Here is a 13,540-nt window from a genome sequence, read left to right as displayed (position 1 = left end):
GGGACAGAGATAGCATCTAACTTAGGATAATGACTGCCTTGTCACAGGTGGAGCGGCACCTTGTTCATTCAACCTGAAGACAAACTCCACTAATCACACGTTCCATTCTCTAAGACTTTTCTCTCTATTCCTTGGTTAATTACACAGGGGAGTGAAGAGCGATTCTATCAGGGCTCACGCTCTGCAATCACGGCTTTTGTGTTCTGTCATTATGGAGCTTACTCTGTACATGGAGAGATCGATGCGCAGGGAATTGTGTAACTGGTCCAGGAGCTTCACAAAGCGTTCTTTCTGCACAGGAGATAAAAAAAAATATATATATTATACACATCTGAGATTGACAAAATTGCAGTAAAAAAATGGTATTTGAGAAGGGTGGTCATACAAAAGGGCAAATATGCACAGGAGTTAAGTGGAATGAACACTCAAAGCCAGAAAACACCCCAGGTCAAAGGACACCCCAAAGGCAGAAGACACCCCAAAGGCAGAAGACACCCCAAAGGCACCCAACAACGAAAACCCCCCAACAATGGAAGACACCCCACGACCAAAGGCACCCAACAACCGAAGGCACCCAACAACCAAAGGCACCCAACAACCAAAGGCACCCAACAACCAAAGGCACCCAACAGCCAAAGGCACCCAACAGCCAAAGGCACCCAACAGCCAAAGGCACCCAACAGCCAAAGGCACCCAACAGCCAAAGGCACCCAACAGCCAAAGGCACCCAACAGCCAAAGGCACCCAACAGCCAAAGGCACCCAACAGCCAAAGGCACCCAACAGCCAAAGGCACCCAACAGCCAAAGGCACCCAACAGCCAAAGGCACCCAACAGCCAAAGGCACCCAACAGCCAAAGGCACCCAACAGCCAAAGGCACCCAACAGCCAAAGGCACCCAACAGCCAAAGACACCCAACAGCCAAAGACACCCAACAGCCAAAGACACCCAACAGCCAAAGACACCCAACAGCCAAAGACACCCAACAGCCAAAGACACCCAACAGCCAAAGACACCCAACAGCCAAAGACACCCAACAGCCAAAGACACCCAACAGCCAAAGACACCCAACAGCCAAAGACACCCAACAGCCAAAGACACCCAACAGCCAAAGACACCCAACAGCCAAAGACACCCAACAGCCAAAGACACCCAACAGCCAAAGACACCCAACAGCCAAAGACACCCAACAGCCAAAGACACCCAACAGCCAAAGACACCCAACAGCCAAAGACACCCAACAGCCAAAGACTCCCAACAGCCAGAGACACCAAGAGAGAGGATACACAAACAACAAGGACACCAAAGACAGAGAACACTATAAGGCAGAGGCAACTTACCCCAAAATTGGAGGCTGCAAAGCGGTCTGATGCAGACACATTGGTGGAAGCTGTAGTATGGGCATAGTAGGCATTGATGTTGGCAAGTAGAGTGCTCATAACAGCTGGAACGCCAGGACACATATATTTTGAAGACAGACAAGCAAAATGCCTGGAAAGAAAAGATAGTTTACATGTAAAAGAATTGTCTTTTTTATAATTGTGAAAGATCGCATCTACAGGTACTAAAATTCCACTATCATTATTGTATTAAAAAAGTACTATCTGGAGAATTATCAAGCATATTGCTCACACCTTATCTCACCACCCACTGATATTGACAAGGAGGAACAATATTAGGAACTGTCGAGACCCCCACCATTAGCCTATATCCCAGCAGCCATACAGTACTGGCGCAGACATCAACCTCATCCTACAGGAAAGGTTAATCGCTGGCTTCGCTGCTTTCATTTGTTAATAGGAACATTTACCGTGAAATGTCAGCGCTGCTAATGAGCGCAGCGTAGGTCGTGAATATTAATAGACCACACGATGGAAATCACACGAGGAAGGTGATGGGCAAGCACCATGTTCCATTTTCTGGGGTGAGATCAGTATCTGGCAGCCCCAGGATAAGACAAAGATGCGAACAATAAGCTAATTTTCACAGTTTGATGACATCCAGTGCACAAATTACACCACACAATGTGTCGTCTTCACCTCTATTTATTCCACAAAAAGACTAAAAAGAGAAAAGTTCAGAGAGAAAGCCTTAGTCCTTCAGTACATTCCTGCAGCTGACTGCCAGGTCTGCAAAGCAGCATAGAAAGGACTGCTCTGGAGAAGAGAATGGCAGAAAAGATAAATATAAAAAGGCAGATAAGGAAAAGGAAGGCAAAAGTAGGAAAAGAAAAAGAAAAAGGCAGGCAGGAGGAGGAAGAGAAGAAGAAAAATAAATATAAGAGAAAAGAGGAGAAATGAGGGGAAGACAAGAAGAAGTCAGAAACAGCCAATATGAGAAGTAGAGAAAGGCAGGCGAAAAGAAACGAAAGAAGAAAAAATACATCAGAAGAGAAAGGCAGATAAGAAAAGAAGATAAATGCAAAAATAAGGAAGAAAAAGGCTGCAACGAGGAGTAGGGAAAGGCAGAAAAGAGAAAGGCTGATATGAGGAGAAGAGAAAGGCTGCTACGAGGAATAGTGTAAGGAAGACAAGAGAAGAGAAAGGCAGACAAGAAAAGAGAAAGGCTGATACGACGGGAAAAAAGGCTGATACGAGGAAAAGAGAAAAGCTGATATGAGAGATATGAGAAGAGAAAGGCTGATACGAGGAAAAGAGAAAAGCTGATATGAGAGATATGAGAAGAGAAAGGCTGATACGAGGAGAAGAGAAAGGCTGATACGAGGAGAAGAGAAAGGCTGATAGGAGGAGAAGAGAAAGGCTGATACGAGGAGAAGAGAAAGGCTGATAGGAGGAGAAGAGAAAGGCTGATACGAGGAGAAGAGAAAGGCTGATACGAGGAGAAGAGAAAGGCTGATAGGAGGAGAAGAGAAAGGCTGATACGAGGAGAAGAGAAAGGCTGATACGAGGAGAAGAGAAAGGCTGATAGGAGGAGAAGAGAAAGGCTGATACGAGGAGAAGAGAAAGGCTGATACGAGGAGAAGAGAAAGGCTGATACGAGGAGAAGAGAAAGGCTGATACGAGGAGAAGAGAAAGACTGATACGCGGAGAAGAGAAAGGCTGATACGAGGAGAAGAGAAAGGCTGATAGGAGGAGAAGAGAAAGGCTGATAGGAGGAGAAGAGAAAGGCTGATACGAGGAGAAGAAATAGGCTGATACGAGGAGAAGAAAAAGGCTGATACGAGGAGAAGAGAAAGGGTGATACGAGAGGAGAGAAAGGCTGATACGAGGAGAAGAGAAAGGCTGATACGAGGAGAAGAGAAAGGCTGATACGAGGAGAAGAGAAAGGCTGATACGAGGAGAAGAGAAAGGCTGATAGGAGGAGAAGAGAAAGGCTGATAGGAGGAGAAGAGAAAGGCTGATACGAGGAGAAGAAAAAGGCTGATACGAGGAGAAGAAAAAGGCTGATACGAGGAAAAGAGAAAAGCTGATATGAGAGATATGAGAAGAGAAAGGCTGATACGAGGAGAAGAGAAAGGCTGATACGAGGAGAAGAGAAAGGCTGATAGGAGGAGAAGAGAAAGGCTGATACGAGGAGAAGAGAAAGGCTGATAGGAGGAGAAGAGAAAGGCTGATAGGAGGAGAAGAGAAAGGCTGATACGAGGAGAAGAGAAAGGCTGATACGAGGAGAAGAGAAAGGCTGATACGAGGAGAAGAGAAAGACTGATACGAGGAGAAGAGAAAGGCTGATACGAGGAGAAGAAAAAGGGTGATACGAGAGGAGAGAAAGGCTGATACGAGGAGAAGAGAAAGGCTGATACGAGGAGAAGAAAAAGGCTGATACGAGGAGAAGAAAAAGGCTGATACGAGGAGAAGAAAAAGGGTGATACGAGAGGAGAGAAAGGCTGATACGAGGAGAAGAGAAAGGCTGATACGAGGAGAAGAGAAAGGCTGATACGAGGAGAAGAGAAAGGCTGATACGAGGAGAAGAGAAAGACTGATACGAGGAGAAGAGAAAGGCTGATACGAGGAGAAGAAAAAGGGTGATACGAGAGGAGAGAAAGGCTGATACGAGGAGAAGAGAAAGGCTGATACGAGGAGAAGAAAAAGGCTGATACGAGGAGAAGAAAAAGGCTGATACGAGGAGAAGAAAAAGGGTGATACGAGAGGAGAGAAAGGCTGATACGAGGAGAAGAGAAAGGCTGATACGAGGAGAAGAGAAAGGCTGATACGAGGAGAAGAGAAAGGCTGAGAAAAAAGAAAAAATGAGCCCTCATACCGCTCCATACGCGGAAAAATAAAAAAGTTATAGGGGTCAGAAGATGACAATTTTAAACGTATTAATTAATTGTTATGATTTTTTCCAGAAGTACAACAAAATCAAACCTATATAAGTAGGGTATCATTTTAACCGTATGGACCTACAGAATAAATATCAGGTGTCATTTTTACCGAAAAATGTACTACGTAGAAACAGAAGCCCCCAAAAGTTACAAAACTGCGTTTTTATTCAATTTTGTCGCACAATGATTTTATTTCCATTTTTGCGGTAGATTTTTGGGCAAAATGACTGACGTCATTGCAAAGTAGAATTGGTGGTGCAAAAAATAAGCCATCGTATGGATTTTTAGGTGCAAAATTGAAAGAGTTATGATTTTTTAAAGGCAAGGAGGAAAAAACGAAAGTGCAAAAACGCGAAAACCCCCGGTCCTTAAGGGGTTAAACGGCCTGCACTAGGGGGCAAACTTCCCCTTTCTTTTCTTTTTTCCTATGTGATACAAGGAGAAAAGACAGACAGACGAGAGGAGAAAGGCAAATGGAAAGAAATAGAAGATAAAAAAATGTAAAGAAAAAAAAAAAAGCAAGTAAGAGAAAGGGAAGGTAGACAAAGGAATAGGAAGGCAAAAGCAGGGAGGTGAAAATAGTAGAGGAGGTGAAAAAAGACAAGAGAAGAGGAAGGGGAAGGCAGGCAAAAAAAGAGGATGGAGGAAATGGGCATCAGGAGGGAATCACAGGTAGAAAAAGAGAAGGGGGGCAATAAAAGGGAAGATATTGTAGGTAAAATAAGGGTAAGGCACTGCAGGCAAGAGAAGAGCAGTTCAATGCAGAAACAGTGCCACTCTTGTCCTCAGGTTGTGTGTGGTATTGCATCTCCGGTACACTGAAGCAAATGGGGCTTGTAATGGAGTTATACCACACACAACCCTGGGAGACAAGTGTGCCACTGTTTTTTGTAGAAAACAGCTATGTTTTTTTTTTATTTTTTATTTTTTCTATTTTTATTTTTTTTATACACAAAGAAACCCTAGGCCAGTGGTTCTTAACCTTGTTGGAGGTACTGAACCCCACCAGTTTCATATGCGCATTCATCAAACCTCTCTTAATTGGAAAAATAAAATATGATTTTTTCTAACTCAAAACATAGGAAGTATATATTTAAGTATATATGTATACATAGGTGCACAAAATAAACAAAACCATTAAGAACAAAAAACTAAACCATGAAAACATGATTTTCACACAAAAACATAATGAATATTTACTGCAAATCAGTGTGACTTCTGCTGTTGTCTTTTAGAGACCAGTTCAGAAATGCGTGGCTTTACCTTGGCAAGTGCCACTCTCATGTCATTTTTGCAAAAATGGCAGTGTTCCCCACATTAGGTGCAGGCAGTGTTCCCCCACATTAGGCAGGCAGTGTTCCCCACATTAGGCAGACAGGGTTCCCCCACATTAGGTGCAGGCAGTGTTCCCCCACATTAGGCAGGCAGTGTTCCCCACATTAGGTGCAGGCAGTGTTCCCCCACATTAGGCAGGCAGTGTTCCCCACATTAGGCAGTCAGTGTTCCCCCACACTAAGCAGTCAGTGTTCCCCCACATTAGGCAGTCAGTGTTCCCCCACATTAGGCAGGCAGTGTCCCCCCCCTATTAGGCAGGCAGTGTTCCCCCACATTAGGCAGGCAGTGTTCCCCCACATTAGGTGCAGGCAGTGTTCCCCCACATTAGGTGCAGGCAGTGTTCCCCCACATTAGGTGCAGGCAGTGTTCCCCCACATTAGGTGCAGGCAGTGTTCCCCCCACATTAGGGGCAGGCAGTGTTCCCCCACATTAGGGGCAGGCAGTGTTCCCCCACATTAGGCAGGCAGTGTTCCCCCGCATTAGGCAGGCAGTGTTCCCCCACATTAGGCAGGCAGTGTTCCCCCGCATTAGGCAGGCAGTGTCCCCCACATTAGGTGCAGGCAGTGTTCCCCCCCATTAGGCAGGCAGTGTCCCCCCTCATTAGGCAGGCAGTGTTCCCCCACATTAGGCAGGCAGTGTTCCCCCCCATTAGGCAGGCAGTGTTCCCCCTCATTAGGCAGGCAGTGTTCCCCCACATTAGGCAGGCAGTGTTCCCCCACATTAGGCAGGCAGTGTTCCCCCACATTAGGCAGGCAGTGTTCCCCCACATTAGGCAGGCAGTGTTCCCCCACATTAGGCAGGCAGTGTTCCCCCACATTAGGTGCAGGCAGTGCTCCCCCACATTAGGTGCAGGCAGTGTTCCCCACATTAGGTGCAGGAAGTGTTCCCCCACATTAGGCAGTCAGTGTTCCCCCACATTAGGCAGGCAGTGTTCCCCCACATTAGGTGCAGGCAGTGTTCCCCACATTAGGCAGGCAGTGTTCCCCCCACATTAGGCAGGCAGTGTTCCCCCCCATTAGGCAGGCAGTGTTCCCCCTCATTAAGCAGGCAGTGTTCCTCCACATTAGGCAGGCAGTGTTCCCCCACATTAGGTGCAGGCAGTGTTCCCCCACATTAGGCAGGCAGTGTTCCCCCACATTAGGCAGGCAGAGTTCCCCCCACATTAGGTGCAGGCAGTGTTCCCCCACATTAGGCAGCCAGTGTTCCCCCACATTAGGCAGGCCATTGGTCTTCAACCTGCTGACCTCCAGATGTTGCAAAACTACAACTCCCAGCATGCCCGGACAGCCAACGGCTGTCCGGGCATGCTGGGAGTTGTAGTTTTGCAACATCTGGAGGTCCACAGGTTGAAGACCACTGATGTAGGCAGTGTTCCCCCACAGACATACAGCCTCCTGCCATATACAGTGTATGGCTGGAGGCTGTATGCCTGTGTACTGCCCACTTCAGTGCTCCGACCACCGCTCTGGCTATAGCAGTAGGTCTCTGAACCGGTGGTCGGAGCACCGAAGAGGACGTGCCGCTGGTCACTTACCAAGCTGGCCAGAGCGTGTCTTCCTCCTTCTCTATCCTCCGGTCCTCGGCCCCTTCGTTTCCATGGGCGCACGCACGGGACGTCAGTGACGTCCCGCCATGTGCTACGTCCTGGCGGCCCTCCATTTTTAAACTTAACGCGAGGCAGCAGGGAGTTATTAGTGATGGGGGGAATTGCCCCATCGCTACAGGACGGGCAAACACCGGCTCTGCTCGGGGCCCCAGGCCAGCTTGGGGCCCCAAGCAATTGCTTGGTTTTCCTGTCCTGTTGCGACCTCCCCCGCCGAACCCCCGGGACTGACTCACCGAACCCCTGGGGTTCGATCGAACCCAGGTTAAGAACCACTGCCCTAGGCTATAAGTATAAATCAGCATTTTCCAACCAGAGTGCCTCCAGCTGTTGCCGAAGGCAGTCCGGAGGCCGCCTGGTTGAAAAACGCTGCTCTAGACTGATATTCTTGCAGGTCCTGGGGGCTGCCTGGGCATGCTGGAAGTTGTAGTTTTGCAACTGCTGGAGGCAACCTGGTTGGGAAACACTGGTATACATAGTAGTTACTGGCCATGGCTGTCATTTTTCTGTAAACCTAATTTGCATTACAGGCATTGCTCTCCTGTACATTATACAACCTGGGACAGCTGTGACAGAAAAGGCAGATTCCCTCGGCATGTACAAACTTAAAGGGTACCTCTCGTCAAATAAACTTTTGATATATTTTAGATTAATGAATGTTGAATAACTTTCCAATAGCATGTTAATGAAAAATATGCTTCTTCCTATTGTATTTTTCCCGATCAGTCCTGTCAGCAAGCATTTCTGACTCATGCTGGAGTCCTAAACACTAAGAGCTGCCAGCCTGCTTTGTTCACAGCCAAACAGGCTGTGAACAAAGCAGGCTGGCAGCTCTGAGTGTTCTCCTTTGTGAACAAAGCAGACTGGCAGCTCGTAGTGTTTAGGACTCCAGCATGAGTCTGAAATGCTTGCTGCCAGGACTGGTAGGGAGACCCCTAGTGGTCATTTCTTCAAAGTGGAAAATTAAATAGAAAGAAGCATATTTTTTAATAACATGCAATTGTAAAGTCATTCTGCATACATTCATCTATAATATATCAAAAGTTTTTTTGATGAGAGGTACCCTTTAAAAAAAAACACTTCCATACAGAAAGGAGTCAGCTGAAGGCTCTACCCATAGTAAAGTAAGAGATAGGAGGCATCATCTGCCTATGAATGGATTAACGACTCGTCCTCCGCAATCTGTCATTGAATATGAACTCACCTGTGAATAGAATATGTGACACTTGTCTAGCATCTGGTATAGAGAGAGCGCCGCTCGCTTATAAAACAGAGTCGCCTCTGCTAATACCGCGACTCTGAGCTCGCATTAATTACGGCAACGAAACCCACTGTGAGCGCCTCATTGACTCCATCTAGGATTATTCTACTTATCCCATAAGAGCTCTGCAAGCTAAGCAGGCTGCGTTATCGCTAGAAGTTCTCTCGTGGCGCAGGGATGGGGGGGGCACTACTGTCATTTCCCCCGTCACTGGGGGAGACTGCTGCTTTTATGTAAAGATGCACGGTGACTATACAGAGCAGCGTCCTCCGGAGCGTTGTCTAGGAAGGGGAATTGTGCTGTAAGTATGAAGAATGAAAGATGGGAACACTTTGTAAGGTCAGGAAGCTGAGATATTTGGAACTGTTTGTAGGGTGCACCCTCCTCCATGTCACAGTGTGGGGACCCTACAAATAGCTCTGTATGTACACACACACACACATATATATATATATATATATATATATATATATATATATATATATATACACAGTGATCCCTCAACTTACAATGGCCTCAACATACAATAGTTTCAACATACAATGGTCTTTTCTGGATCATTGGAACTTGAAACCTGACTCAACATACAATGCTACGGAATCTGCAAAACATGTCAATGGCTGGAAGAACAGACCAATCAGAATGGGCATTCACTGGTAAAACCCCTGTATTCCTACAGTGCCTGCACTGACTGGTGTCTGGTAGCGCCCCCTACAGTACAGGGAGGTATTACATGTTCTGTACTACTCTTTACCTGTATTACTGAAGTGTATGCACTGACTGATGTCTGGTAGTGCCCCCTACAGTACAGGGAGGTATTACATGTTCTGTACTACTCTTTACCTGTATTACTGAAGTGTATGCACTGACTGGTGTCTGGTAGCGCCCCCTACAGTACAGGGAGGTATTACATATTCTGTACTACTCTTTACCTGTATTACTGAAGTGTATGCACTGACTGGTGTCTGGCAGCGCCCCCTACAGTACAGGGAGGTATTACATATTCTGTACTACTCTTTACCTGTATTACTGAAGTGTATGCACTGACTGGTGTCTGGTACCGCCCCCTACAGTACAGGGAGTTATTACATGTTCTGTACTACTCTTTACCTGTATTACTGAAGTGTATGCACTGACTGGTGTCTGGTAGCGCCCCCTACAGTACAGGGAGGTATTACATATTCTGTACTACTCTTTACCTGTATTACTGAAGTGTATGCACTGACTGGTGTCTGGTACCGCCCCCTACAGTACAGGGAGTTATTACATGTTCTGTACTACTCTTTACCTGTATTACTGAAGTGTATGCACTGACTGGTGTCTGGTAGCGCCCCCTACAGTACAGAGAGGTATTACATATTCTGTACTACTCTTTACCTGTATTACTGAAGTGTATGCACTGACTGGTGTCTGGTAGCGCCCCCTACAGTACAGGGAGGTATTACATGTTCTGTGCTATTTACCTGTATTACTGAAGTGTATGCACTGACTGGTGTCTGGTAGCGCCCCCTACACTACAGGGAGGTATTACATGTTCTGTACTACTCTTTACCTGTATTACTGAAGTGTATGCACTGACTGGTGTCTGGTAGTGCCCCCTACAGTACAGGGAGGTATTACATGTTCTGTACTACTCTTTACCTGTATTACTGAAGTGTATGCACTGACTGGTGTCTGGTAGCGCCCCCTACAGTACAGGGAGTTATTACATGTTCTGTGCTGATTACCTGTGCCAGGGTTAGCTGCTCCTTTGGGCATCAGGTGAGGGCGGCTCCATTTCCCTTTTTTTTTTTAGGACATTGCCTGTACTGTACAGGACCCTGAAGAAACTTCTGTCCTCTACATAGACCAGTGTTTCCCAAAGAGGGTGCCTCCAGCTGTTGCAAAACTACAACACCCAGCATGCCCGGACAGCCTTCGGCTGTCCGGGCATGCTGGTAGTTGTAGTTTTGCAACAGCTTTGGGAAACACTGAAATAGACAGCGATTTACAGCTCCCAGCAGATCTTTCTTACTTTTATATGTAAGGATTTGCTTTATCTGTATTAGATATCTACTTATTTATCTTTAATCCTCACTTTTTCCTATTTTTGGGTCACATTTTGGTGGCCTAAGAACCAATTACCAGGTTTCCATAGAGTTCTGGTCTCAACATACGATGGTTTCAACATACAATGGTCCTCCTGGAACCAATTAATATTGTAACTTGAGGGACCACTGTATATAGGTTTCTGTGGGTGTGATGTAAATATTGGGGTTAAGTGAAGTCTTAGGCCAGTGTTCTCCAAACAGTGAGTCTCCAGCTGTTGCTAAACTACAACTCCCTGCATGCCCGTACAGCCTTTTGCTGACTGTTTGGAAAACATTGTCTTAGGCTAGGCCAGAGGATGTCCGGGCATGCTCAGGGTTGTAGTTTAGCAATAGCTGTAGAAACACTGTCTGGAAAGCACTGTCTTAGGCTATGTTCACACAGTGAAAATTTTTCGACTTTTTGGGGGATTTCACTCGGAAATTCCTACATGTGAACAAGGCCTTAGGCCAGTTTAAAGGGGTACTCCGGTGAAAACCTTTTTTTCTTTTAAATCAACTGGTGCCAGAAAGTTAAACATATTTGTAAATTACTTCTATTAAAAAATCTTAATCCTTCCAGTACTTATTAGCTGCTGAATGCTACAGAGGAAATTCCTTTCTTTTTGGCACACTGATGACATCACGAGCACAGTGCTCTCTGCTGACATCTCTGTCCATTTTAGCAACTGTGCATAGCAGATATTTGCTAAGGGCAGCATGGTGGCTCAGTGGTTAGCACTGCTGCCTTGCAGTGCTGGTGCCTTGGGTTCAAATCCCACTAAGGACAACAATAAATAAAGAGTTATTATTATTATTATAATAACGTCAGCAAAGAGCACTGTGCTCATGATGTCATCAGAGAGAATTCCAAAAAGAAAAGAATTTCCTCTGTAGTATTCAGCAGCTAATAAGTACAGGAAGGATTAAGATTTTTTAATAGAAGTAATTTACAAATCTGTTTAACTTTCTGACACCAGTTGATTTAAAAGAAAAAAGGTTTTCACCGGAGTACCCCTTTAAGGGTACGTTCACACAAGCGGATCCACGGCATATATTATGCTGCAGATCCGCTTCTGAAGGACCCATGCAGGGTGCCTTTAGATGTACTTGCTCGGAGCGGCAATCCACCGCTACGAGCAGACACTGCTGCGATGTGCAAGTTGCCGCGCATGCGCGCTGTACTCGCTGACATCGCGGCCGCTCCCCCTGCTCCCTGAACTAGGCCGCGATGTGAGAGTTTACTGCACATGCACACGGCGACTCCCACATCGCAGTGCGTCTGCTCGTAGCGGCAGATTGTCGCTCCGAGCAGGCACCTGTAAAGGCAGCATACAGCGGTCCTTCAATGGCGGATCTGCAGCGCAATCCACGATAAGGATCCGCTCGTGTGAACTTACCCTTACACTAGGATAACACACATGTATTTTTACATTCGTATCACAGACCGCTGGATCATCAGACTAGTGGTTGGACCGGGACTTGGGACAGATGCATCCGTATTGCACTAGAGTGAAACTGACCGTAGCAAAATTATTTATTTATTTTTATCTCTACAGACACAATTTAGACACCAAAAAATTCCATTTTTTTATACTCACGTCATGGCCTGATAAATAGACTCAATCCCATAACGCATGGCGAACTCATCCACGATCTCCTGCGCAGTCTCATCAAAGTAAACTTTCCAGGCGTCGTCGCCCTTTGCTTCTGGGATCTTAACCACACCGCTCCCCTGTATGTCTGTGAGATAGTGGAACAGGTTCTGGGGGGAAAAAAAAAAAAGGAGAGTCTAATAAAAGGGTATTCCGATCTCAGTAGGTCATGTTATACAGGTGCGGGTTTACATTTACATATTTGTCCCTGTTTGATAAGATGACTCCTCCAGCTCTATCTGTATACTGCTGCTATTTCTATGGGATCAGGATATAGAGTTATACCCTTCACCTCCAGCTCTATAGGATCATGATTAATACAGTGGTTATGCACCTTGCCTCGAGTTCTATCTGTATACTGCTGCTGCTATCCCTATGTGATCAGGATATATAGTAGTTATACACCTCCCCTACAGTTCTATCTGTATACTGCTGCTGCTATCCCTATGTGATCAGGATATATAGTAGTTATACACCTCCCCTACAGTTCTATCTGTATACTGCTGCTGCTATCCCTATGTGATCAGGATATATAGTAGTTATACACCTCCCCTACAGTTCTATCTGTATACTGCTGCTGCTATCTCTATGGGATCATGATTAATAACGTGGCTATGCACCTTGCCTTCAGCTCTATCTGTATACTGCCGCTGCTATCCCCATGGGATCATAATATATAGTAGATCTGCACCTCCCCTTGACCTCTATCTGTATACTGCTTCTTTCTTTAAAAAACACAGCAAATGGTAATTCAGGTCAAAATCACTTTCACCTCATGGCAATATTTCTCTAAAATATGACTTCCAATAAGAAAACGCATTAAAACTGTATGCAGTGTGAACTGACACCACTTCTCAGCAGTCTAGGTTTCTGGAGTCTAGTCTAGCCAGGTGAATAGGTGGGTATATTACAGTAATGAGACTCCACCCCCTTTCTTTGCAAAGCCAGATCATTTATTGTAAATGTAGCATTAGGAAATCATTTGTGTTTTGAAATAGGAATCAGTATTGCTGAAAACTCACGCTTGCCACATCATTTAAAAAAGGTAAGCACAAGAACCTCTACTTCTACCATTATTTCTAATAATAGCCTAAGCTGCACTATATAAAAAATCCTGGGTGGCTTCTTTAAAGGGGTACTCCGCTGCTCAGTGTTTGGAACAAACTGTTCCGAACGCTGGAGCCGGCGCCGGGAGCTCGTGACGCCATAACCCTGCCCCTCACTATGTCACACTCCACCCCCTCAATGCAAGTCTATGGAAGGGGGCGTGACAGCCGTCACGCCCCCTCCCATAGACTTGCATTGAGGGTGGCAGGGTGTGACATCATGATGGGGTGG

At 45.9% G+C, this 13,540-nt stretch overlaps 1 protein-coding gene across 12 annotated transcripts in view; it reads right to left on the bottom strand.

Annotated features, from left to right (window-relative positions):
• UNC13B (unc-13 homolog B) overlaps positions 1-13,540 on the bottom strand; it is a 427,170-nt gene that overhangs the window by 78,580 nt on the left and 335,050 nt on the right. For all 12 annotated transcript variants that reach the window (XM_056547105.1, XM_056547097.1, XM_056547089.1 and 9 more), the window contains 3 exons: positions 12,149-12,312; positions 1,341-1,491; positions 223-291 (listed from right to left, as the gene is read on the bottom strand). In XM_056547105.1, coding sequence (XP_056403080.1) covers positions 223-291; positions 1,341-1,491; positions 12,149-12,312 — 384 coding nt within the window. The remainder of the gene's footprint in view (positions 1-222; positions 292-1,340; positions 1,492-12,148; positions 12,313-13,540) is intronic.

This window comes from Hyla sarda, chromosome 1 (assembly GCF_029499605.1).
Source record: "Hyla sarda isolate aHylSar1 chromosome 1, aHylSar1.hap1, whole genome shotgun sequence".
In the NCBI taxonomy this organism is placed as follows: Eukaryota; Metazoa; Chordata; class Amphibia; order Anura; family Hylidae; genus Hyla; species Hyla sarda.
Note: the sequence above shows the minus strand (reverse complement) of the source record. Positions and strands in the feature narration are given on the sequence as shown.